Genomic DNA, 27589 nt, shown 5'->3' on the forward strand with positions numbered 1-27589 from the left:
GTGCTGTCAAACGTTTGCTAAGAGTAACACTAAAAGAGAGAATAATGCACATTGTGGATGTGTTAAGGCTATGTTTGTTGTTTTGGTTGTTCCTATCTTTTTTCTTTCACATTCTTTTATCTTGTATGAGTCGTTGCTAATGGAAACCTTTCTGAGATGGCTCCAGCTTCGGCTCTGCTACAGTATTTTACAGAGTCCCACAAGCATGCAGAGATGGTTTTGAAGGCCTTGTATTCCGCAGGTGGTGTTTATTGGCCGGCGCTGGCCTTGCAGATGTCCTGATATAATTATTGCATGAGTTGTCTGCCGAACTGAACAAACACAGAAGCCTCTCCACCGCCACCCGCTGCTGCCACTGACAGCACACTACATGAGAATATGCTAATATGCATCAAAACTGGGGACATTTCCATTAAACTTCATATTCCAGGGTGATTTGTATTTTGAAAAATGCTTCACTCTCATTCGCACGCAGACAGGCTGCCTGGTCTTGGCCTTGTCAAGCACTCGTCAGTATCATACATGAGAAATGTTGCCGTTGAGACTTGTTGGTTGGTTCTGTTCAGTCAGGCAAAAAGGAAAAAGTGGCTTAATTTCAACTTGCACTGCTAAACTATTCTGTTGAGAGCATTGCATTAGCTTGATTATAGTTTTATCTGTCAAATGAATGCGCACAAATAGCTGACATAACATTATGTTGCAAATCCAATTTCGTATTGATTGACAGTGTGAGATTCACCAAGCCCATGTTATGGCTTCCTGCACTATTAGAGCATATTTCGGTGTTATTTGCATTGGAAAAAGGGGGCATTTGCTGGGAGTAATTAGTTAAGCTTCTCTGACTTTGGAAATTTAATTGCAGGTACAGTAGAACTGGCTAACAATGGGATAACTGAAGCATTACAGTCTGTGAGGGACTAACAAACAGCAGGAGCCTCTCTCCTGACAAACAACACTGGAACACACGTACAGACAGACACACAAACATAACAGCACAGACATACACTGACACACACACTCAAAATAAAGTGTACATCACCTCCTGACCTCTTGATTCTTCGATCCATTAATGACATGCAATATTCATACTCCCACCTACTGAATGTTTCATTATAACTGCAGAGATGTGGAGTGCATTATTAAGAAGTATGGCATAAACTATCTACAGAATGTTTATCGTTTATCATGTGCTCCTATAACATGCTTGACCTTGAATGCTGATTTCATGCATCCCTGTATGTTGGAGATCAAAGAATAAGGGACAACCTTTAGGTTAATATCATGTAGTAAATGTGCCTGAAAACCTGTCTGTTATGTCAAGATAAATATTTTCCTTGCTTTTTCTAATATGCCTGTGGTTATCATTTGCCACAATTTATGAACATGTACGCTTAGTGCTGCTCATCATGTTTGCTGTTCAGCCTACACAAAACCTTTTATAACAGTGTTGTTAAATCACCAAACTGTAGAATTTACTCACAGAGAATATCTATCGTACGTTATAATATGTAAGATTGATTTCTCTTTGCATTAGCAGGTTTATCTTAACATCCATAATAGCTGGAACATCAATCACAGGAACAGTGCTGGTAACGTGACACAGTGGACACTGGTAATTATTAAAAAGGATCACTGGCTATTAATGGTATTTTGCCTCACCTTTCCCATTATCTGTAGCAACCAGTTTGTTTTCCTCTCAATTAGGCACGCAGGCAGTGAACAACACCCATCTCCTATTACTGCAAAATGGCAACAGAGGCCATGGGGGAAGGGAAAGTAACAGGCTGCGATTGTTGTTACCACTGCTGCTGCTGCTTCTAAGGGATTGTTTTTAGTATTTTCTTGGCTGCAATTCATTTCTTTATTCTCTCCACCATAACTTGCCTCCACTATTGAACCTTTGTCATTCCCTTTTGGAGGTCTAAAATGACGGGGTCACTGAAACCTAACCTGAGTCAGAGCTGTGATGTGGTTGGTGTTGTTTTTTTGTTTTTTTTGTTTATACCTTTGCTGTGCAGAGGGCATTAAGCAGAAAAAGCAAGCCTGGGATATAATGAAGGCATCTGAAACTCAGCCAGTAGTAGACAAGTGGGATTTGACATGTTCCTTTAGCCATAGCTATTATACTGTAGGTAGCTCTGTTTGTACTTTGGAAAATGGTTGCATATTTACATTATCACACAGGATTTGAGAATCAGTTTTTATCCTGTTAGCTCCGGACTTACAGTATATGTACAAGCATGCCTGGTCCACTACAGTGACCACATTAGGGCTGCAAAAAATATATATATTTTGTTGTTACTGATTAATCAACTGATTTTTTTATTAATCAATAATCATTTAATCTTTAAATAGTCAAAAATAGTAATAGTAAAGAAAAATTCTAATGCACATTGAGGCATTGATTTTTTGCCCAACTAATAATGCAAACCCCAAAGATGTTAATTTAAAATGATGTAAAGAAGAGAAAATCAGCAAACCCTCAAGTTTGCTTAAAACTAGCATTTTTAGCTTTTTTTGGCATTTGTGCTTCTTAAATGACTTCACTGTTTAATCAGTTATCGCATTAAGTGTCCATAATTTTTCTGTTGTAATCAACTAATCATTGAAGCACTAGACCACATGTAACCTTCTGACCACCCACACATATGCACTGATTAACCTGAAACGCCCTGCCATTTACCTTTTGCACATGTGCATGAACATGTTTGTCCAGCACATATTTGTGTGTTAAGTGCAGACGGCCTATTCCATGTAGCGCAAACCTCATGTGGTGAAGATGTCTTCCTGCCACGCTGCGCTGACTGCTGTGGTCACATGGTTCTCTGACTCCGCAAAGCCCGAGGCAAGAGAGTGAAGTGTGTCAGCCTGTGCAGCTGATAACACCGCCTCTGTCACACTCAGGCCAAAGACTGTTTGCTGGGGAGCCAAAGCGCGTGATGGGTTTGTGACGCAGCACACAGTGGCATTCAAATGGAGAAATCGGGGTAGGCACTTTTTCCTCATCCCTTGAACTATGTCACGTAATTTATCTTACACTACATGATGCGTTTTCATTTTCCTCATGGGGAGTTCACAGTGATTCCTCCCGAACATCTTTTCCATCACAATGTTCTGCCACTTGACACAGTTTTATCCCACTGGAGATTTGTTTATTTTTTTTACACGTTGTTAAGCAAATGGGATTTCCACATTGTGCAGTGTTTGCACAGAATGTTTTATTCAACTAGATTTGTTGTTTCTTTACATCTGTGTGACACTCACACCACAATGGCAAGTGCTTCTCTATCTCCTTAGGCCATTGCCTTCCCGGAATCTCTTTCATGGGAAGAGGCACTGACAGAATAAAGAAGAGCTCCTTGAGAGCATAGTCTCTTATCAGCCTCCAACATCTGGCCAAGACTGATGGGCTCTTGGAATAGCTCTCGAAATCATTGAGTTTGAGCTGCATAATGCTTGTTTAACTGCATCCTTCCTACAATACTAATTCACCCCCTCTCATTATGTATCTTTCACCAGAGGAACCCATTTCTATGATTACTGAATTTAGTTCCTCAGCAGTGTAGGATTGATGTGAGGCAGTGCAGTAAATGGTAGGAAAAATAGAGATTGAAAGGTAAGTCAAGTCATATGTGAGCAAAGAAAACAAAATATGATGTGACCAGTCGTGATCATACATTGCAAGTCAGAAAAATATTGAAATTTTCAAGCTGTTAAGTGTTAAAATCTTTGACATGAAAAGCAATTTTCTCTGATATACAGACAATTTTTGCAGAAAATGAGTGTTGCCAAATTGAAGTCATCATTGTAAATTTAAAACGTATGGCCTTGATGCTTTGCAACCAGTTAGATTGAAGCTCCAAGGTAATCTGCAGCAGATTTAAGAATTTATCCAAACACCTGGTTCTGTATCTGCAAGCCACTGGATGCCAAGCCTCTGATCATGCACGCTGAGAGTTAGAGCAGATGTGTCATACTGAGCCAGTTTTGTTCTTGTCTCACAACGGTATGACATGAGCAGGATGGACCAATCAATTATGTTCATGTTTGGTTTTCTATTGATCACAGAAGAATTATTTTATTATCTCTACATAACACGCTTTGTTTTCTTGCGATAATTAAATAATTATTTCATAACCTAATGACCAAAACTGCTTTCACATAATCTTTAGATAAAAAAAGGTGAAGATTCTGATGTTGTTAACAGTCTCCATGTCTAATCTAGGGTCACTATATTGTAACCAACTATTAATGACCACTTGTAGTGAATATTTTATGGATGTGACAGGGACGTTTTGGTCAGTTGCAGCTGCAGTCGGCTCTAATAGTTTTATCTGCTGATGTTTTTTTATTTGTTGGGTTTCTTTTTGGCATCCCCCCACCTTTTCCCAATTTGTAAAGGCCAAATCCCCATGTATCGCAGAACCTGCCGTGGTAACACCCACTGCTCTCCTAGGGAGGGTGTAGACAGCCATGTGCTTCCTCCGATACAAACGGAGTCACCAGCTGCTTCTTTTCACCTGACAGCAAGGGCTTTCACCAGGAGGGTGTCGCACATGCAGAGCTTCAAAGAATCTCCTGCAGATCTTAACCCAACTCCACACAGACGTCCTGACCGACCAGTAGGAGTCACCAGTACGGCTACAAGGAATTGGGTTTCATGGAAACACTGGAGCCACGGATTTAAGCTGAACGCTGCAGTGGTGGGCGAGTATTGTTACTCTGCACCGCACGAGTGCCCACCAATGTTAATTTTGAGCAGTAATATGGGCTTTTTGCTTCCCTTGGACTCACAGCACTGTCTCGTTTGATTGATACCACTGTACCCGATGACGAGCCAATGTGGGCTCAAACTGTACTTTTTCTAACTGTAACAATGGTTTAATGGAAGCATTCTACAGTGTTGCGAATCCTTGGGAACTAGAAATCACTGCACAGGTTTTGGACTCAGCACCTGGACAAGACAGATGTGTGTGTGAAAAAAAACAGTCTGTTACACAAAACGATGTTTATTTCATACACTACTTCTCCAATTTTTGCCCTTTTTCTTGCGAAATCCTGGATACCTTCACTTCCTTAGGCCACTAAAAACCCCACAGTGAAGAGAGAGACAGCAAATGTCAGTTATGTGGTATGTGCTGTAACCATTAAGCTAGTGGTGCGCCCTCGCGTTCACTTTCAAACTCACATTCACGTTAACGCCAATGATCTTTACTGTCAGGTCACAATTAGACATTGCTTCAAGAGTCACCACCTCACCATTACTTGATTTGTCCACCAGAAGGGACTGACCAGTAGAATGGCCAGCTCAGTGCACACTACGGTCACAATTCTTTAATAACCAAATTTAAAGGATTTTTATAAAAAATATTTCGTGTTTATGTAAAGAAATAATTATGAGCCAATATATCATTATAGAATAAGCCAGCTCTCAAATATTGATATCATAATCAGTGACAGTGAAAGGTTGGGGATCACTGTCATCAGGCAAGCTGTGGCAAAACTTTCCCTCCACCTACTGACTGTAGGTGATTCACAAGAAGACAGTTTGTATTAAATCATTATTTTGTGATCACGAGAAAACAACATAAGCTTGTTCTGTCAAGATGCAATAATTATCCAGTAATCATGAGCAAATCAAACCTAAAAATAATTACACCCACGTGGCCCCGAGACTCCCATAGAGACAGAAACTGTCTCATTAATAAATGTTATAGTTTCTAACTTATTTGCTCACATATCCTCAAAGAGGCAAAGATGAAGATTTCATCCTGTTAGGAAGCGAAGGCAGGGAGCAAATGCATAATTCTTGCTGGTGAGGTTTGCACTGCTCAGAGCTATAGCCTGTGAATCATCATCATCATGAGATAAAAGGCAACATCTTTTCATCTATTTTTCAGTCTTTTCATTTTGCCTGCTCGAGTAACATTCCTGTGAGAGTTTTCAAATCCAAAAAGGCATATCATATCATTATTTGTTTCATATAAATCGTACCTGTGAATTTTTTTTTTTTTCATAAAATTGAATTCCTGCAGAGGTTGAGCCTAGTGGATAACGCAGCATGGCCAAAATGTCCTAATTGCAAGTAATGCAGCAGAATCATCACCATTTAATATCAATTATATCAAGCCTTATCTCAACTACTCTGGCTCCCTTGTAGCGAATAATGTTTTTTTCTTTATGGGTTTTGTTTGAAATGATACATGATTAGCCCAGTTCACAGTGAGAACCAGCATGCGCTGTAAATTACCAATTAAACGGCTCCTTTGGTGTTCTTTCAATTAATTGTTTTGTACATTTTAGAAAACCAACATCACAGGTGGCCTCTTATTTCCATTAAATAGTCATCGACGTTTCAGATTCAGGTGTGATGTGATGAGAATTTGTCAAATGGCAGATCAGAGAAGTCAACGGGTCACACTTTGACATTGGTCATTATGACTTCAGTCATCGGTGTCCTGCGACTCTGACACAGAAGCTGTGGAGACTAGAAAATCAATGTGATGTCATCCCCAGAGAGCCGGTGAGGTGAACTGTGGAAATAGAGATCAACTTTGACCCTGTTTGGACAGGAAATCTCCCCCTCTGGTGACTGGGACATACCACATTATTACTTGATTGACATAAATGAGTAACAGCACGCCTTCACATACATGAGCCCAGTTACACTTGTGTAATATAATATAATAATATAAATGTGAAAAATGATCCAACTCATCACCCTTATTTCTCAGATATTAATAATTTTCTGGCTCTTATACTGGCTCTTATAGTTAGCAGTCATTCATTTTCCTTTAAGATCAGGTTACACAGTGTCACTGCACACTGTCTTTTAAGCTTAAAAGTTTAAAACAAGACACACATGTTAAATGAACCTCAGTGCACTGCAGTATCAATAGCCGAAGCCTTAGTCATTTGCAATGCAATTAAAAACTGAATTTTCAAAGCGCTTTGCTGAGGGTGATAAATGGACCAGTAATCCCTTAATTGTTCTCTCTTAGGCAGAATCACAGGAATGATAGATGTTTCATTAGAGACAGAGTAAAACTTAAAGTAAATAAAATGAGATGCAGATTTCACTGACATCAGATTATGGCCAAACCTCCAAAGAAAGCTAAATGTGTGTTTTATATGTTTATAATCTTTTGTTAAGTCACTTTCAGCCTTTTAATGATCAGTTTCAGGACCATAGACAGTTCTATTGACTCTGTGTCCCTCCGCCCGCATTTACACGTGCATGTGTGCGTGCGTGCGTGTGTGTGTGTGTGTGTGTAATGCATGTGGGTGTCCAGGCATTATTTCTAACTTCTCATCTTATAATCACTTATAGCGTTACCTCTTTCTAACCTTAAACACATTATTCTTTTCTCTGCCACGCAGGAGATAAACATGTGTAGTGTAAGACTGCAGAATGAATGAAAGAGATACAACACGGACACTCGTGGACACAAACTTTTCAGACGTGTTCCCACAGTGGAAAATAACCGCAGTTCTCCATGTCCGCCTCTCCGCGGGTTCAGGACATACGCAGCAGCTGGAAGTGGCCAGGCTGTTCAGAGTCATTAGCCACCTGAGATTGCAGTGTTTCTGTTGATTGGGCCAACAGAATGATAATATTGGCATGTGCAGCGCTTATTCCAAGACGTCGTATCTAGCGGCGCTGACGCGTTTTAATGTAACGTCAGATCAAGTTTGACCAACATTGGCCCGACGGGTCCAATCGGAGTTCAGATCAGCTTCTCCCCCCCTCCCCAGCAGCCCACCCCTCCTTTCTCTCTTTCTCTCTCTCTCCCCCTCGCTTAGTTGCAAAAAAATGCTCTGCAGCTGGGCTGCACCTCAATGAACCTAATTGGTGCACTGTGAGCGACCACCATCTATCCACTGGATTTCCATCGCGCCCGGCTTTCATCCAGAACATATGAATTTGCTTAGACAGACCCTTTTAAGGAGTTGAACAGATAGGTCGGAGAAAATGGCACAGCGCGTGGTTTTGTTTCTGCTGTGGCTCTCTGACAGATCATTCGCAGGATTTCCCAATCAGATTAATATCGGTAAGTGTTTTGCTGTGTTAAAAGACTGCAGATTGTGGTTTGTGTGGACTAATAAAACGCTTGATTGCAATTTTATACCGGAAAGACCTGTACGGAGCGCGGAGCTCTGCGCAATGATAGGCGAGAGAACTTGATTTTACAGATGTTGCACGCTTAAAGCCGCTGATTCTGGAAAACTAGTTGGATTAAACCACATCTAGTGATGACTGTGTGATTGTAATCATGAATTAAGTGTATAATAAGGAAGACGGGGGACGGTCAGTTCCCCAGCACGATCTGAAGAGTTACAGACAGATGCAGGATAGTTACAAATAACAATCAGCCTCCTTTATATCACAATGGGACGTAGCCTATAGAATCCTCCCTCACTGAGTAAAATGAGGTCCAAAAGTGACACTAGACTAATGCGACTGTGAAAGCGTTGTCTGATCTTGGTTTTCATCTCTTTAAGGGGGACTGTTCATGCGTTCCACGGTGCAGGAGCACAGCGCGTTCAGGTTCGCTGTCCAACTCTACAACACCAACCAAAACACCACTGAAAAGCCTTTCCACCTCAACTACAATGTCGACAACCTCGAGTCGTCCAACAGCTTTTCAGTCACCCATGCGTGTAAGTGTACCTCTCTCTCAGTCATGTCCAGATTCTCCACCACTCACTGTCCACGCAGAATTATTTATGTCAAACTCAGATACAGTATGGAGCTGCATCTCAACCCCGGGGAAGCAGTCAAGCTCATCTCACTCCACTCTCTCACTTTACAAATACAGATTATTCGTAATGTACACAGTGTTCTTCCAATGTTTATCCTACATCATTTTCTTGCATACATATACATAAAAAGTATATTTATTTTTACAGACAGTAGCCTAGCTATGGTTGGAAACCACAGTACTGTTGCCACATTTACAGCATTTGTGTCTGCCTCGATGATATAAATAATTATATTATAATATAAATACATTACCTTATTCCACATTATAAAGTAAGTTCCTCTGCCAACATGCTTTATACATACTGGCATTGAGAAGAAAAACACAGGCAGTTACACAAACCCTGTGTCAAGGACTCAGCGCTGGAGCACTCAGTTCATGTGTTGGATGGAAGCAGTGTTTTATGTCTTTGATTTTCATCACATAAATGATTCACTCTTCAAGAAGAAAGGCTATAAATTGGTATAGTATCTATTATATACAACTTGATTTTTTTTTCATGCCTATCTATGGTTCCTCCTATTATGTGGTCATGGTCCATCCCATGGTGCAACTGGTGCAGTGCTGATCCAATAAATAGCCTCTTTTTTTCTATACCCCCTTTGGCTGCACTTTCTTGAAATCAGCAGAAACAGAGTGGACAGAAGGGGAAGAAATAGAGTCGAGAATGCCCTTTTGTGATGTCATTTTAAATGATGAGTTCAGTTTGGCTGAATGGCCGACATCGGAGACACACTGCTCTTTCTGACTGGTGTGGTCCAGTTCATAATGGCCCCTCTGACTCTCCTTGTGCCAGAGCATCTCCCTCCTGCTCCGTCCTCTGACTCCCCCTGTGTTACAGAGCATCTCCCCCAGCATTGCAGAGTCAGCTCATTAGCACCCAGCCCTCATAGCACCTCACCGTGCTGTCATTGGGTGAAAGGGGGGAAAAAATCCATAGCCTCCCAACCAACGGCAGCAAATGACTTGGGCTCAGACCTGCAGAGGAGGTGGGTCTGAGCAGTGAGGGAGATGAAGCAGAGAGTCATATCACAGGCAAAGCTGCAAGTGCTCTAACAAAGGCATCCATAAGAAACAATAAGCACATGAGAGTGAATAAATAATAGATAGTGCCATGCAATTTCATGCACGTTGAAGAGGAAGGGAAGCATAGGAGAAAAAGGCTTGATATCAGAATCTAATTAAATGCAGGGGCAGACAGAGCTTTAGTGAGAGGAAGGGGTTCCTGTGGGAGCCGTGGCCCCGTTTCTTGTTTCTTGCTGCCACGTCTTAGCATCTCCATCAAGAGCACTGTCTCAGGACTGCCTTGAACTTCAGATACAAGAAAACTATGAGCTTTTAATGATGCAAAGACACCAATGCTTGAAAGAAATGTATCGTTCAGTGATGCAAAAATAGGAGAGCGATTGTCAAATATCATTATAATGTTTGGTGAGAGCATCTCTTTTGCTTTGATGTGCATATTAATCATCTGCTCTACTTGAAAATTCCCTTATGTGCTGAATGTTTAGCCTACTACATTATACAGGAAGAAGTTTTATACTTAACACACCAAAAGTCCTCGGCTTAATTGTAAAATAATCAACAAACTTTGAGCAAAGGCTCTGCCCTTAAAACAGTCCGAGATGCAGTTTTCTTTCAAATCTGATTTGTGTAATGTATGATCTGAGGCTTCTTTCAAGGTAGTGCCCTGAGACTCTCGTCAAGCTGAGCTCGCAAACCGCAGACAGCTCATGCTGAGCTCACAACAGTCCACAAGCACCTCAGATTGTCTCTACCAATGTAGTGAACAAAACAGAGATGACGGTTATTAAATATCACTTATCTGCTGACTTCCAGGCCTTTGAGGCTTTGCCTCTGGTGAGTGAAGACCTCCTGTGTTCTGAGTTTTAGATTTGTCAGCACTGTTGTTTGTTCTGCAACCTGTCACAATTATTTAGTGGACATTCAAATTTCCTTTGTCATCAATAGCCCTGTGTGGATGACTCAGACCTTTTGTTAGCAATACAAATACTATTTTGTGATCGGACAGTCTGAACTAAGATTTTATAAAAGTGGCATTTATGCAGGTTTTTGGGGAGTAAATCTATTTTGAGGCAAGCTTCATTGCTTTGATCAAGATGAGATCTGGTTGCCTGAGGCCTTGCAGAGTCGTTGAAATGACAGCATTTGATTTGTTTCATTCGGACTCCTTTTTTCGTGAAGCTGATGTTGTTTAGCTTTAGTGTGCATTCCCTCTTTACTCTGGGACAGATACTGCCAAAGCCCTCTACTCTGACTAGATCGTGTAGATCACTCCATCTCATTTGCTGTACATCCTTTTAAAAGTAATATAATAGAGGCAGAGGAACAAGAGAACGTGCAAGTAGTAATTCAGGTTAAACTTGCAGGAGTTTTGTTTTGCTTTTTAGAAACAAAATATGGAAATCCTTAGGTATGATGAAGGCACAGTCTTGTGTCTGAACAATTTCTTTCAAGTCAGTTTAAAGCCTTATGCTATTAATTGAATAAGTGACCGGCAGCAAAACAATGTGTGGCTTCAGTAATCCTTGAGGCTTGGCTTTGTACTGCAGAGGACTAGTATGTGCTTTGGTGGCAAGACTGTTGTTGCTTTGAAGTGACATCAGAAATTTTGAAATGTGTAATTACCAGTGCAGGGTCCATAATAGCTGTGGAAGCTAGGAGTCAGGTATGCTCACAGAGAAGACAGCAGTAGTTCAAAGCAAAGGGTACCAGTTTGAAGAAAGCAGAGCAGACAGCATTGATGTTCCTGATGGTCACGGCTAGCCAACTTAATGACACCGCCATCCTTTTCTCTCCTGTTTACTCTTCTTCTTCTTCTTCCTTTACCTTAGGCGAAAAAAACATCAAGCCCCCCTCTGCCTCTCCTTGCCACGCTATTTATTAGATTACTCGCCTTGATTCCTGTTAAAGGCAAATTTTGCAATGCTTGGCTTTTGAATCTCATCTCCCTATTCCTCATTCCTCATTCTGTCATTATGCTAATGGTCTGTGTCCCCTCTGCCAGCCTTTTTACATGTGCCTACCCCTCTTTTATTGAATCCTCCAGGTCCTTAAACCTTGGCAGTAGCAGATGCTTCTTTGGCTGCACCGTTCAGCCACCCTCTCCCACCGCTGTTAGCTATTGTAGACGAAACTGCTTTTCTCCAAGAGTATGGAAAAAAGACAGGATAAAACTAGAGTCACTGTTATTGCTTTTGTCATTTCTGAAGGCAAGAGAGAACATCAGAGAGACTGTAAGGTTCGATAGGTCTTATTGTAAAAGGAGAGAAGAAGAGATTAAAGGAGTAGTTTGACATTTTGGGAAATATGCTAATTTGCTTTCTTGCCGAGAGTTAGATGAGACGTTTAATACCACTCTCATATCTGTAGGGTATATATGAAGCTAGAGCCAGCATCTGGTTAGCCTAGCCTAGCACACAGACTGGGAACAGTGGCTAGAAAGGTAAATCTGCCTACCAGCATTAGCAGCAGTTATATCTCATTTCTTTAATCCATACAAAAAACAGAATCGTAAAGATTCCTAACAATTTGAGAAAAAATGGATGGTACAGATTATGTCTTGGCCAGAACAACCAGCCAAGACTCCAGGAAGTTAATGGTCCCATCCGAGAATAAGTTCAGTACGTAACCCCCCATAAAGCAATGAATTGTTGTTTTTACACTTCAGTTTTTGTACAGATTAAACAAACAAAGTATAATGTGTTAATTATTGAGCTTTGGAGGTGCTGGTAGGCGTATTTTGTTACCTTTGGACAGAGCCAGGCTAGCTGTTTCCCCTTTTTCCAGTCTTTATGCTAAACTAAGCTAACCTGCTGCTGGCTGTAGCTTCATATTCACCATACAGACATGAGAAGGGTATCAATGTCTTGGCAAGAAAGCAAACAAGTGTATTTCCCTAAATGTCAACCTATTCTTTTAACACTGCTTCAAGTGACTAGCAGTTGAATGGTGTGATGCTAGAGGTTGTTGCTGCTGGATTGTCAGTCTGCAGTAATTTGCAGAAAAATGAATTATTGCACATAATTTGTGTGCTGCATTCTGACTGGATGTTGTATTCCACATGATGCAGGATGATCTGTGGTGATAATGTGTGAGCTATGTCGTGGTCGGTACAGTATATGGATCAGAAAGAATGTGGAGCCCATTAAGACGCATGGCATTTCATTTAACGGTCAGGAAGAAAACTCCAGTAGATGCTTGTATTTACATGGATGTGGGATATCAACGTCATTGATTAGGATTATCATAAACGCTCAGTAACATAGTGCACAAGCCTAATTTTTGTCAAGACACAACACATCCCTAAAAACATCTTCCTCACTGACCTTTACGCCCACCCAGAGAGTGCTAGCTCTGCTCATGTTGCCCAGAAACACCAACAGTCTCTTTACACCGGCGGCCTACACTATGACTGAGCACATGTGGCAAATGGCATATGTTTTAAAGCACAGACGAAAGGGCCCTCACCAAATCTTCGCATGTATTGTTGTGTATAGCTTTTGGGGCTGTTGGCAGTGGTGGTGGTGTGTGAATGGACGGTAAACAAAGCGACAGGCAGACATGTTTTTGCAGCGCATGGCCTGACAGAGACAGACTATGGTCGAGAGAAGCTCCTCAGGTGATTGTAGTAGTGCCACATTTCTTGTCCTTGCAGGCTGTAACTCAGCTTGAAAGGTGTGACCAGGAAAACATGGCAGGGGAAGCTGGGAAAGAGAGGGGAAACTGAGTGGTGGGAGGATAGAGGCAAAGACTGCAGTAAGAGAAAGCAAGAGGAAAAATAATTTGATTAAAGAATGTTTTGGAGCTTTCTTATATAGATAGTATGTGAGTGTTGTGTATGTGAGAGAGAGAGAGGCTATGGGGATATGCCATAACAGTCCAGCTGTGGTGGAGGCACAGATGGAGGCTGTTTGTTTATGGATGCACAGGCATGTGCATATGCATGTGTGTGCACATATGCGAGTGACACACACACACAGACACTGTAGGCGTATGCATTCACACATGCATAGACAGACACATCCCGTCTTCCTCTTCCCATTTGTTACTGAGTAAATCTCGCTGTTTTGCACTAAAGCTCCCATGACACACTTCATTGTTCATCCAAAAGTAAAGGTCATGGTAAAAAATATTGTTGGCTCACCCTGTGTCTCTTTGTGCAAAGAGCTAGCACACTTTTAGTAATATATGCAGGCTAGGAATTCCATCAAATGCAAAGAATAAACGAGCATCGAGTGTATTTGATAAGCATCATGACTGTGCAAAAGGCTCTGAGAGACACATGAGCCACCGTACAGTAACATAACGGTGTGATTTCGAGGCCAGCAGGCCAGGCAGTCTCAGAGGCCTGTTGAGGTTGCTGGATGTGGGCTTCCATCAGATGAGTGGTACAGTAACGGCTCTGGATGAGGTTACATGCTCTGGGAACTGCCAAGGCCTCTGAGAGGGGAGCGGGACGTCAGCAGAAGGGGGTGACTGACAGCATAGTTCAGAGAGAACAGGATGAGGCAGAGAAAGGGTGGCGTTTTTGTCAGATACTGTCACATGTTATAATCTGACTTAAGCTTAAAAATGTCTGGCAGAGTTATTATCATTATTTTTTTTAGGAACACTACTACTAAACAGTTAAATGTTCCATAAAACTAATATTAATTGTGCGACAGTAATTGCTACTACATTACAGCAAAACACTGCATGTCTTGCTGAAATTTAGTACTGATGAAATACTAATAACTTATCCTACATTATACTACAATTGTCATGAAGTCTTGCTGGCATGATTACAATCACTGGTACTGTTTGCTGTGGTCACATGAGGTTAAGGCTTTTTCATACAGCAAACACATAAAAGGCTGGAAAAAATCCAAAGGCCAAACCTCCAAAGGGAACATTATTTTGACCTAATTTTCTGGCCATGAAATGCCCTCCGCTGTATTTTTATTTATTTATTTATTCATTCTAAAGTCAGGCACACAGCTGAAGCTGTAATGAGATTCAGAATAAAAAACATAGAACACACTCCAAGGCAGATTCAACACAATGAATTTTTAATCAGAATATCAAAAGATCCTCTTAAACCCAGTACCTGAGGAGAAGTGTTGCTGTCGGGGTGTTATTTGTCTTGGAATCAATGATGCTGGCAGATGTTGTTTGATAAAACAACAGCTTTCCTTCCTCGCTGCTGCGGTAGCTTCAAACCTCCATATATCATTTACAAATACTGGGAATTTGGCCAGTTGTGGAATTTAAAAAGCATATAGTGTAGGGACAGATTTTTGATTTGGAAGATCATAAAATCACATCATAGATTTACACTGGAACTTTTAAAGATTTATCCAGCCCTGACAGTTATCAATTGTTTGTGGTATGTTCAGACCTACTGTGGGGACTTTGAATTTCTTATTGATTTCCTTTATCGATCTACTCAGTTTTCTGCGGCAAATGGGATCAATTGCAAGTGAGAAGAAGGATTAAGGTGAAATGATTATGAATGGACTGCCACCATACAGTTACTGTATATGGTACTGTATTAACATGATAACTGATGCTCTTTATGTAATGCATACTGCAGTAGTTCTTAGACTGCCAGAAATGCTTTAAATGTATCAGGAACATATGGGATTGCTCATGAAGCTTTAACACTTGAATAGATTTGGTTGACAAAACATTTTCCACAACGCAATAAAAACCCTGATGTTACCATTAACAACAAAGAAGAGGTTTAAGAATAATTTGTGCAACACTGACCCATATGTGAGCTTTATGGCAAACCCACAAATGCAAGGCATAGATCAAGCCCCCTTTCTCGTCAGCAGACTTGATGTAACATGACAGCCCATCTATGCTCCGCACATCTGTTCACCACTGTTCAAATAATAGGGTGGTTTCTGAACTATAAGTCAACAATGACAGGCTAAGTCTGTGTTTTGTTATTGAAGATGATATCAGTGCTGCGTTGTGATGAACAAGAGGAGCTGGCTGACCGTATAAAAAGCAGCGATAAACGCTATGAGGGACCACACAGGAGGAGACACGCAAAATCTTAGTGGTGCTTTACACACATTCGTCGCTGTGCTCTGCGTGAGGAAAAAACTGTTTATGACAAATAAAAGCCTGTACATGTGGTGCATTTTAAGTATACAGGGTAAATATACAGGGGCCAAGCTGCTATTGTGAACTATTCATCTCAGGTGCATCAGGGATATGTCTGCCAGCAGCTCCGTTCCATGTGATGGCTGCTTTCCATTTTGTTTTCTCAATGAGCAAAACCTCTCAACGAGAATGGGATACGTCATTTGTCAGATTATTTTTCATTTGAAAATGCAATTTACCCTCATGCACCAGTTGTGAAAAGGCAGGGACAGAGTAGGTAAAGAAGAAAGGAAGAGCATTTTCAAAATTTGTCACGTGAAGATCTCTGACATTGCAGTCAGCATTTTTTTATACTTTTACTCCCCCTCTCTGTCTTCTATCTCTCTCTCCTTATATATATTTAATCTCTCCCACAAAGCCCATTACAGCTATGTTCCCGCAGCCGTTGCAGTCACACTCAGCTAGCTATTGGCTGTTCACTAGATTCCCCTACAGTACCCATAATCACTGAATCAGTAATCTCCTACTTGAGCTGGAATAGCACATCCGCATTGTGCCTCATCGGAAGTTGCTGCATTGGTCCGGCTTCACTGCATCCAAAGGAAAAAGAGGGAACTCTGTAGTCTTCCTCAATAGGAGCTGCTGACTGCATTGTCCTGACCAAGGTCAGACAGCTTATGAAAGAAAACACTTTTGAGAGAAGCCAGCATTAATTGGCACCTATGTGCTGTCTAATCTTGGTGGTCTACTTGGACTGTGTTATCAGATGTTTATTGTTTTGGTTTCCCTCTGTGTGTGTGTGTGTGTGTGTGTGTGTGTGTGTGTGTGTGTGTGTGTGTGTGTGTGTGTGTGGTGGAGTAGAATTTCTGTCAAAAATGAAGAGGACATCAGGGCGGTGTTGTGATGAATACAAAACATAAACAGGGAGTGTCACGATGTACTCTCCCAACTAGTAAATATTGGATCACAGTGCGACAGGGCTTCCAGCTCTCCGTCTTGCCGACTGAGCAGATTGATCCGCACGTTTCTGGCCTGTTTCAAAAGAGGCAGTTGCTAGCAGAGCCCTGCCAAAGCTGCATGTCTGTGCAGAAACAAGGGCTCCATCATAACTGATTGCTTGTGACAGTTCACAGTCGCCGGGCCACTGAAGCATCATAACCTTGTGAAACTAGTGTATGGGCACTCTAGCATACAGGCTGAAGGAGAGGAGGAAGAGAGAAAGATATTAGCATATTCCTTGCAGTGATACCGAGATGCAAATAAGACATGCTTTGCCATGAATAGCCACTGTGGTTAATATTAAACACATCTTATGTAATGAAAGACATAATACAGACCAACACCTCTGGAGACAGGGTGGATTTATAGACAATTACTGCAACTGTGATTGCAGTTGTAGATTGAAGACCCCAGCAATGTCAGATCAGGATCTGTTGATGTGATGGAATAAACTGCTGATGACACTGAAACAGAAATATCTTCTGGCTGCCGGAGGAGCAAACCCAAGCCACTCAAATCACTTTATCTGTGTTGGCACCATAACAAGCAGCAATATATTTCTGATTGTTCACTGATTCACATTGAATGCATGAGTTTAATCAAATCTGTATGAATGCTGTAAAGAGCAGAATGATAATGGCCATGAATGAAATGCATGGAATTATTCGGTTGTAGGCGACTATAAAGCTCCAAGGTGCTTTGACTCATCTGCTGCTCCGTCGTCAAAGAGGCAGTTGCCTTTGCTGTCAACCAGTTTGTCCAACTTATATTAATAAGATGCAATTATAGGTGCAAAAGAGAAAAACATTTCGCTGTAACGCAATGGTGTGGTCTTACTTTACATGGTTCTTATCGCGCTTTTCCTGTCCTTAGTGCTCACTATCCCTGTGAGTGAGAATTAAGTGAACATGATGTGCTCGCTCAACCATGACCCTCCTCTGTTTTTCCCTCCAATGGTTAATTTGGAGAGTGCTGTTGTGCGGCTCTTGCCATTTCACACATGGCTACATAAAACCTGTGGGCGGTTGCTCCCAGGCCGCTGTCCGTGTTTGTGTGTCCATGCATGACTGTGTGATGAAATATTGAAGTGTTCTATCATTGACCATTGGGTTGCTGCCGGCGCGATTCCTGTCCCTTAATTTTATGTTTCCTTCCGTCTTTATCTTGGTGGTGTGGCTTTATTTTCCCCAGCATGGCGTGCAGATCAGGAAGGCAAACCTCATCTGGACGCATGACAGAGCTAATCCATCGCAGCTGCAGAATGAAAAGGCCGTTTGGAGTGAATCCCTTCCAAAGGCCTCAATGGGAAGCTTCTCTCAGATGCCTGTGCCCTTTGCAGCCCTGACAGTGCTAAAATATGATGAAAAAGGACTTGGGAGAGTTCAGTGGCTTAGCTATGTTTATGAGAAAAGTGAATAGTGGAGGAGAGAGGCACAGTACTGAAGATGGAGAGGTGAAATGACCAACTACTGTGTTTGTATATGCATTCCTGTGTGATGTGAACTGGATTGGAAGTGCATTGTAGCTCTTCCTTCATTTCTCCACATACCTGTCTTCTACAGTGAACTGAAACAAGCTAAATGTCCCGAATATGCTGTCTGAGAATGTGTGAGGTTTTATACGCCTCTGTAGATGAGCTGCACACATTCAATAGCAGACCCACAATGGCTGTGAAGTGGACAGTGGCCAAAAGTAGCATGATGCCCATTTTGAAATTAACATACCATAAAGGAATGTACAATAGGCTATGTGTGAATGGTTGAAGGGAAATAGCACCTTACTCTTTCTAGTGTAAATGGACAGTGAGATTGAATAACATACCTTTCTTTAATTTGTCAAGAGCACAGAGATGTCTCATCAGTTCTTTTGCTTTCTTCTCAACACGTTGTGCAATGTATTTTCCTTTTGGCCAATGTAGTGCTGCTGCTGCTGTAGTCCCATCCCTAAGCTGTAAGGGGATAGACTTTGGGTCTTTTATGCATAAAGAAGCTTAAGTTTGGCAATTGCTCTCAAGTGGACGAAGTTTGTGAAAAGTCAGTGAACATTTCACTCCCAATTTCCGGGGTTTGTCTCAGAGTAAAGCTTTTTAGCCCTAGGACGCCCTGTAACTGAATTAAATATTTAGGTGTAATGAAGCCTCTTGTTGCATGAGGAGTTTCCTATTGTAGAAGTTGTGTAGCAGCTATGTTCTTTTCACAATCCACCAAAGAATGTGATTAGCACAAAATGCTAAAAAAATATATATAACACAATCTAGATCTTAAAGTGCCAGTTTAGCCCCTCACTTACCGCTAGTGGTATCTAGCAATGCTTTTATTATATGCTTTTATTGGAGTGTTCCTTTTACTCTGGATAACCCAGAAAACATGCTGTTAAAGGAAAAGAGCGGGTTATTAAAACTTGGGTTTTATTTTCGTAATTCCTGGCCATCAGTTCTATCTATCATGATAACATTGTACTCACCAAAGTAAGCGCTGAGAACACAGCAACATCGCTAAAAATAGGTTCAGTGGGGCAATAACAATAGTCAGTGAGACAGGTTTAAAACAAAAACTGGGATTAGTCACATTTATTTGGAAGAGAGAATGAAGTTGAACAGTAAGTACAATCCGAACTGTTTGTTGTAAACATCCACCACAGTTTTACAGCCAAACTTCCTGTTTCAGCTTTGTCCTACGTACTTGCCGTAGTTGTGCGGTTTTCCTGTGCAATGACGGATTATTAGTGACATTACAGGTGCGCTCTCTTTCTGTTTTACCTCCAAAAAAAGTTGTAGCTAATGTTGCAAAACCGTTGGCTTGTTTACTTTCTGTATGATGTCTCTCTGTCTGACTGTTGTGCTTGTCGCCCTTTTGGACGTATTTTTAGCAGTGTTATTGCGTTCCGTGATCTTAGCAATTACTTTGGTGAGTACAATGTTATCATAACCTATAGAACCAATGGCCCAGAGCTGCGAAAATAAAACCCAAAGTGTGATAAACCATAGTTTCCTCTTTACCATTTTTATAGAGATTATAAAGAAGTTGCAGTGAAGACTGTTCAAAGTGAGGCCTGTGGATTATCCTGAGTAATCAAGACTTGGATGAATCAGTGCTGTGAGCACCATAAACAAAATTCAGGCTGGCTGATATTTCAAAACAAATAATATGGGCAAATAATACTTAAACTGTTCATATGGCCTAGATATCACTAGATAAGTGAGAAAATATGCCTTTTTGTAATTTGGGTGAACTGACCCTTAAATGAAAAATCATTATTTAATTGCAACTTTATTAATTTAGCTTCAATGTTAATTTCTTCTGCAGTATTTTGCTGATCCCATCCATTTCAGTGTGTCTTTATCATGCTGTTATGAGACTGATATCTCTAAACCTGGAACTTATTCTGTTTTGACTACATTGCAGCACTGTGACCATATCAGACAAGATATCAGACTGCCACCAAATTACACTGAAAATTTTCTTTTTGGCGTTAGTGCCCAGCATATCTCCAGACAATGAAAGGTCCACTGAGAATAAAATGGAGCACATCTTTTCATCTAATGTGAGAAGTCTTCTTGCACTCCTCTCTCCAAGTGACTATATGAAATGGCTCCAAAGTGAAGCACCTTGCTGAAAATCTTTATTGGTTTTTGTGGGAAAATTTACTTTAGAAAAGTAAGGTGAGTAAAGCATATTCAAGGGTTTGTATGCCGTGGCCCTGGCATATATAGGATTACAGCTCACTCACTGTCATAGCCCTGTTTTCTATCTCTCTCTCTACTACATCCAGCATTATCATTCAGGGACGGAGCGACGTCTCAGTAAGGGCACTAATAAGATGAAAAGTGGTGCTGGACTCTACATACTTAACCAGGCCTGGATTGAGGCTGAGAAGGAGAGGGAATTCTTTAAGTGATGTCTTCAAGGTTAAACAACTGGTCTCATCTCCCGTCCTCATTGACTTATTCTATTATTCTTCGGAGAAAGGCAAAGAGCTGGGAGAGACTGGTCCTGGAGAGGTGCTGTTTTAAATTCAGCCCTGTAATCAAGCTTCACAGTGCAAATCCCTCAATGGCTCGGCTCCGTTTGTTTCGTTGCCATAGGATATCAATTGTGTCATGTAATTTGATTAGTGACACCGGGGGCAAAGGCTTAGTTTACACGTGCAGGAAGTGGACCTCGTGAAAGTGGCAGTTATATTGCCTCTTGGTGGCCCCGTGTGACACGCTCTTGGCTTTGCATGTGCATGTAAGCCATACACGAGACACACAGATCAGAAATCTCCCTAAAGGACAGAAACAACCAGTCAGGAAGCATTAAACTCAGATGGTTCGCACTCTAACTGGAATATGGAAATTTCAAGACTCCTTGCTGTCCTGTCTTGGAGATGAGGAAAAGAGAAAATGACAAACAGGAACTAGTTTAGCAAGCAAGACTGAAGAACAGATAGAATTGATGTATACAGGAAAAACAATCCAGCGTTTTGACATTGATGGAAAAATATATGTGCCTGACATCCATAAAGTTTGCCATGCTTGTTTTTTTTCCCAATCATCCAAATAAGAACAGAAACAAAAGAGGTTTTCAGCTGCCAAGTATTTCCCCTGCTGTGTAGAATTGGATTCAAAACAAGTCAGTCAGGTGCGGCGCTCTACACCTGAAATATCACCACAAATCTTTAACGAGGCGAGCCCAGCTCTCCTGCAGTCAGGGCGAGTCATTTACAGGCATTTTCTTAAACTATTCCTTTAATCTCTTTGATATGGCTGAGAGTTTTCTCCTTGTGTCTTCTTTTCCTAATCTGTCATACAGTCCTAAAGTGAACTGTTTCCTGTGATTCAGCAAAGCTTCCCTGTTTGTTGAGATGGCAGAGCCTCAGACCACTTCTGACAGCAACAGTTTGAATGTTTGCTGTTGTGGTCTGACATGTTGAACTCTGTCTCCCTCGTTCCTTTCTGCAGCTGTCCTCGGCGCCCTGCCTCCTCTAACTCATCTCACTCCCAGCATAGCGATGATGATTAGTCCGTGTGTGTTAGGACGCGTTGACATGCCTTCAGTGGCTGTCCGTCCTCATGTGGTCGTGGCGCAATCCACACCCCACTTCATCTGCGATCTTCATGCTCTTCCTCGCTTCATGCTCCATTCTCTTCCCTCCCTCCATATTCATCTGCAATAGAAGAGCACGCTTTAGGCCCGCAGTGCTGATTGGGAGGATTAGTGGTGTGTGAGGGACTTTGTCACCAGCTTTCTTGGAAATCCAATTACAGAATATCATAAGCCTTACATGTTTCATGCTCTGCTGAATCCTCCTTAGAAATGCACACAGCCGCACTCAAAGGGTCAGCGTTCGGCAGCTGTCCTTACTGTGTACTGGAGTGACATCTTCCTGAAGGTGAGAGGAGTGATCATCTTTGAAAGGATAAGACAAGTCCTGTAGCACTCCTCTAGCCTCTGCATTGCACCAAATGGTGGACTGCATGTGCCTGTCGAATAAGGGATTGTTATTTTTTCAACGTGATGGGCCGGGATCTCGGAGCACAGCTCTCGAGGTGAAGCAAGGGCCATGGGTTTAGGTCTGTTATCTGAATGCATATGTAGTCCTTAATTGCATGTGTCAAGGAAATGGCATGCAGTGGACAAGGGCATGCAAAGTGAAATTTCTGCATGAATCGGATGAGTCCTATCAAACTGATTTTCACAAGAGTTATTCAGCAAACCGTCCAATTTCGTAGCTGCCATCACAACACTGTTATCGGAACTTTTGAAATGGCCAACGTATTGAACATTTGAACAGCATACTTGTTCAAACTTCTGCATAATGATTTTTGTTGGTCAAACAGAGGGCATTGCCATGATAATGAAGACATCACCAAATGTGTAGATCCTCTGTGCCGTGTACTGTGGCAGTGTTTGACCCACGCAGTGCTTTCAGCCCTGTGTGTTGCTCTGTGTTCAAACAAAAGCATGATGGTAAGACCTTGAAGGTGAAAATATCTGTCAGAAGGAGATGGAGTTGAGAGTCATTGACTCACTTGGGGATTGCTCACCAGCCACTCTCACAAGTACACGTCTTTATCATCAAGATAGCAGGTGGAGAGGAGAAGGAGTTGCTGATTGAAGGGCAGAGAAAAACAAGGGAGAAAAGAAAATAGTTAATGAACTCCAGTTATAGGGAAGTACGTGCTTGTGGACCACATCTGACCTCAGTAACTCTGGTCCCCGGATCAGTTTCTCCTCTTTAGGCTACTATATACATAGTAATCTGGTACTAGTACTAGTAGATAGAGGGTTGAATAAGATATCTACTATTTCAAGGAGTCATTTCTCTGTAGACTTTCACCTTCCAAAGAGTCCTAGTTTTATTAGTATTAGCAGCTTATCAAGAAATACAAAAGATCATTATATAAACCATGATTGCATTGTAATTCAGTCACATTTCAAAATTGTTTTAAAAAAACCCATTCAGTTTAATTGGAATATTGGGTCAGTTTAAAAAGGAGTTAATTCTAGTTTCCATAAGTAATCCTCCCTCCATGTACTTTGGCAAACCTGCAAAGATTTGACAACTCACTCAACAGAATCATATCACCTAATTCAGATGTGATTTCTCAGTTTTTAATTCTCTCTTTGTTGCTAACAGCGCAGGGGTCCACTCACATCTTAGTAGGACTGACTGGGGTTTTAGGTTGTATATGAACCCTCCATCAGAATACTCAGATGCAGTACAGTATGGGATACGTGGTTTTCCTGTGGATACCTTTTAGGTCCCAGAATTGGACTTCAAAGAGAATGTAAATCAAGCTAACTAGAGTTTGAATTTTATGCTTTCACACAGATATCCATTATGTCCATCGCAATTGGATACACTACTCTGCATCGAGCTCAGAGGAAAAATAAATAGAGGGAATATAACAGTAACTGTGATCATTTTAACACAAACCAAAGTAAATATTCTAACTTGGATTTAATTAAGACTTAATCACTGTGCCACACTAATAAATGCTTATCGAATGCAGTTTTGCTATACACTGGATAACATTTCATTTTCTCACAAATGACTCCTGTCATATTTTAAAATTCTCTGCTATGTAGTGGGCTTCATGTGTTTTGATATTAAAACATTTGCATATATTTTTAGAAAATATGCTTGTGTTATTTCTCACATTACATTTGGAACACACATTTGCTCTAACTGTGAGCAAGAAACTTGACAAAAATCTCACACATGCAATTGCCATGTTGGAATAAGATTATGTTTCTTCTAATAGTTGACCTGTTCTCCATCTATCCAGGCAGTGGAGAAACAGAAATGTATATGCCTCTCCATTGTGTAGAGGCAGCATATCAGCCCCCTCTTTGATAGAGACACACTAATTTGAGCCATTAAAGTTATTTCCCCGTAACCTTTTTTGATGTGACTTTTACTAATGCATCTAGCAGACAAGAAATGTATTGGGTGTTCACAATCTGCAGTTGTATACACTAGATAGATACAATAAAACATCCATTTAATTTTATACACACTGTGTTGTGCAAGTTCACACTTCACAAGAGCTTGCTCAAAGTTCAGTTTACACAGATTAAAATGAACTAGTTCACGTTCATAGTTCACAATTTTGAATTCTGAGCTAAGTTCACAGTACCAAAAAATAAACTGGTTCACGTTCACTTTGTTTGACTGGAGGAACTTTGCGACTGTTGGCTCGTGGTCTTACCCTTCGTAATGATTTCTTGTGATCATCATTCACTCGGAGATGGTTTCCAAGACTGGTCGGATGCTTCAGCTCACCCCATCAGATTCTGTGACCCAAAACACTGTCATGCTGGGTGCCGTAAAACACAGTGCTAGAGCGTCTTTAACTCTCGCGGGAGTTAACAGCGCTCGCAGTTGCAAACGGATACAATCAGTTCACCGTTCAAGTGTATTTTAGATGTTATCACCTGTAAAACAGCTACTTTGCTTTAGATTGAATGCTAATTTCCATGACTTAAAGGTGCTCTGTGAGCTTTCCTTGTAAACAAACAAATATTCTGTTTACATTCAGTGTTAGTCACCAAAACTCATTGTTTGTATTGAGGTCTAACAAACATGTTCAGTACATGCCCTTCATTATACAACATTTGCAAAGCAGTTTTTTGAACATTTTGTTTACATCCCTGTTTACTTGGTAGCAAGTTTCTCGGCCCAGCAGTTAGGGCTGGACGATAAGTCTGAAACTACAGTAATAAGGTGTGCCCTTGTGGCTTATGGAAAATTTGAGACACTGACCATGAACCAGTTCGATTCCGACCGGGGAACTTTGTTGCCCATCTCTCTCCCTTGTTTCCTGTCATCTCTAAACTACCACTATCTAGTAAAGGCATTAGATGGCCAAAAAAATTATGAAAAAAAAATAAAATTACACTCATATCAAAATATTAATGAGAATATTTTTCCACTATCAATATATATCATAATATGACAAATGTAGGCAAAAATCCCATAAATAATTATCATATTGGTGTATTGTAATGAACTGTGTTATGTTGTTATGCATTACATCTGAAATTTTTTTTATACAGTATGTGTAAAACAACTGATTTGTTAGTTTTCAATTAGAGTTGGCATGGAAACAAAAATGAAACAACAGCTTTTTGTTAAACAATAACGTGATAATTTTGTCACAATACGATTTAACTGAAAGTTGATTAACGATAATATTAAAATATACAGTAGCCCTGTTCTAATGTCAACTACTGGATACATTTACTGTTTGTAGTAATTGTGTGTTTTTGTTTGCTCTCTTTCCACAGTGGTGTCATTTAACCCAGCAGATCATTTGATAGTTAAATAGCTGCTAGATGTTGATGGAGCAGGACTAGTAACGGCTTCCTTTTAACGTTTCACGGCACCGTTGCAGTGGAGTCGTCCTTGAATCTGGGTCTGCCATTTGAGTTAACAGTTTGAAGCACTTCTCATCTCTATATGACAAGAGTTGATGCAATCCCCCAGGGCACTTATGCGAGCTATTTCCTAGTGACAGCATCCCTTCTTCAGTGAAGGACAGGCTGGTCCTGATGTAGGCTGGGGGGTACCAGGAAGAGGAGCTTCAAGGACCAGAGGGAGAAGGAGACAGAGACACAGGCAGGAAATGGAGGACATGTGGCAGAGAGGAGAAACAACAGGGCCAAAAAGAAAAAGAGAGAATGTGGGTTTTGTGAAAAAGACAAGGAAAACAGCTAAAGAGATACAATCATTGCTGACATTTAATGTTCCCAGCCCCCTTCCCAAGGCTGTGTAAAGCTCTGTCTCATGGGAAAGAGCATGGAAGTCCAAATACTTTGAGTGCCTGAAAAGGGTTTTTTTTTTTTTTTTTTTTTTTTTTTTTTTTATTGAATTAGCCTGGCATGCCTGCAGGATACCACATATCCCTCTGAACTAGCATTCCAGGCCAGCCATCTCAAGTGATGCATCAGAAATGTAACATCCCCATAGCACTGCCAAGTGTCCTGATTATAAAAGGGAATGAGGGTGGCACACTGTCTGTGTTTGACCAGTGAACTGGAGATGGGATGCATGGTTCCCTGCAGCAGGAAGGAGGAGGAGGAGGAGGCACGATTAGCTGCAGAGGAAGAAAAAAAAAGGAAAACGAGATTGAAGAAGGTAAAGAGAAGGAGCAGATGAGAGAGAATTATCCGTGTGTTGTTTACCAATCAGTCCCCATACAAGCTCTTCTAATGATTCTGTGTACATGCACATGGTTGTCTGAGGTCTTGTGAGTAAATTAGCATTATTGAAATTCAAGGTGACACTCACAGAATCATTGACTTATATTAACTGATATATTATTTCTTCAGAGTTGGAGACAGGTTCGTCTGGCTTATTTCCACCTACAGCGCAACATTTATTTCATTTTTATTTAATCACTGAGAGGAATGAGGCCGAGGCCGGGGCATTTCTCCACAGCAGCTGTCTCTCCTGACTGTACAGTGCACTTTTTTAGTTGTGTTTTTTAGTTGTCCAATACCAATCTCTGCTCCACTGATGGAGCAGGGTGATATTATGGGGGAAACAATGTGAGAGGGGAAAGAGAGAGGCACTCAGGTGGAGAGAGATACTGCCACGCTTGAAGTGGGTGTATGCTTTGGGGATGACCAGATGGCTGAGGCAAAAGACAACAACAACAAAAGGAGAGGTCAACTATAGTGGTGAGGATAGAGGAGAGGAGAGTGGAGAGAGAGGTGTTGAAGGGGGAATCAGTACTGCATGGAGAGACATCTCTGGGAGAGTGAAGTGTAGGAATACATACATACAGAGTATGGCTCTTTTGGGCTGCAATAGGGTAATCCAGAACTTTCCATTCCTTTCGGAAACAGTTCTGAGTTTGGCTCTTAAGAATTACAAATAAACTCAATACATAAAGGAAAGAAATTTAGATTTAGAAATTTAGATACAACCATTCTTTTATTTAAGTTATTAAGCTGAAATCTTGGTGCAACTGACTTTCCTTTTCACTGCAAAAAAACTTTAAATTCCTCAGTTTGACTCGGTCAATATGTTTATACTGATTGCTTTTTTGTTTGCTATTTCCTATTAATAAAGTTTCCAGTTTATATGCTCTGCTCATTTGTTCTGTTTTCTTATTACTCACCCTTGACTGAAAGAATTTGAGTTTATTAAAATTTAAAAGGTTAGGAAATTTACATGTACCGCAAATTAGCGAGGAAGCAAATTGGTACAGCTTGTAAGAA

General features: G+C 41.0%; 1 protein-coding gene across 6 annotated transcripts in view; it reads left to right on the plus strand.

The window, feature by feature from the left end:
* Nucleotides 1-7785: 7785 nt before the first annotated feature.
* The window catches only part of LOC122880427 (glutamate receptor 3), an 81110-nt gene continuing 61306 nt past the window's right edge, over nucleotides 7786-27589 (plus strand). For 4 of the 6 annotated variants that reach the window (XR_006378932.1, XR_006378931.1, XM_044205553.1 and 1 more), the window contains exons 1-2: nucleotides 7786-8051; nucleotides 8503-8661. Coding sequence is in view for 4 of the 6 variants with exons in the window: in XM_044205553.1 (XP_044061488.1) it covers nucleotides 7973-8051; nucleotides 8503-8661 (238 nt within the window). In the remaining 2 variants the exon portion in view is untranslated. The remainder of the gene's footprint in view (nucleotides 8052-8502; nucleotides 8662-27589) is intronic. The other 2 variants (XM_044205551.1, XM_044205550.1) reach the window with 1 other exon arrangement.

The sequence above is a fragment of the Siniperca chuatsi genome, linkage group LG8 (genome assembly GCF_020085105.1).
Source record: "Siniperca chuatsi isolate FFG_IHB_CAS linkage group LG8, ASM2008510v1, whole genome shotgun sequence".
Lineage (NCBI taxonomy): Eukaryota > Metazoa > Chordata > Actinopteri > Centrarchiformes > Sinipercidae > Siniperca > Siniperca chuatsi.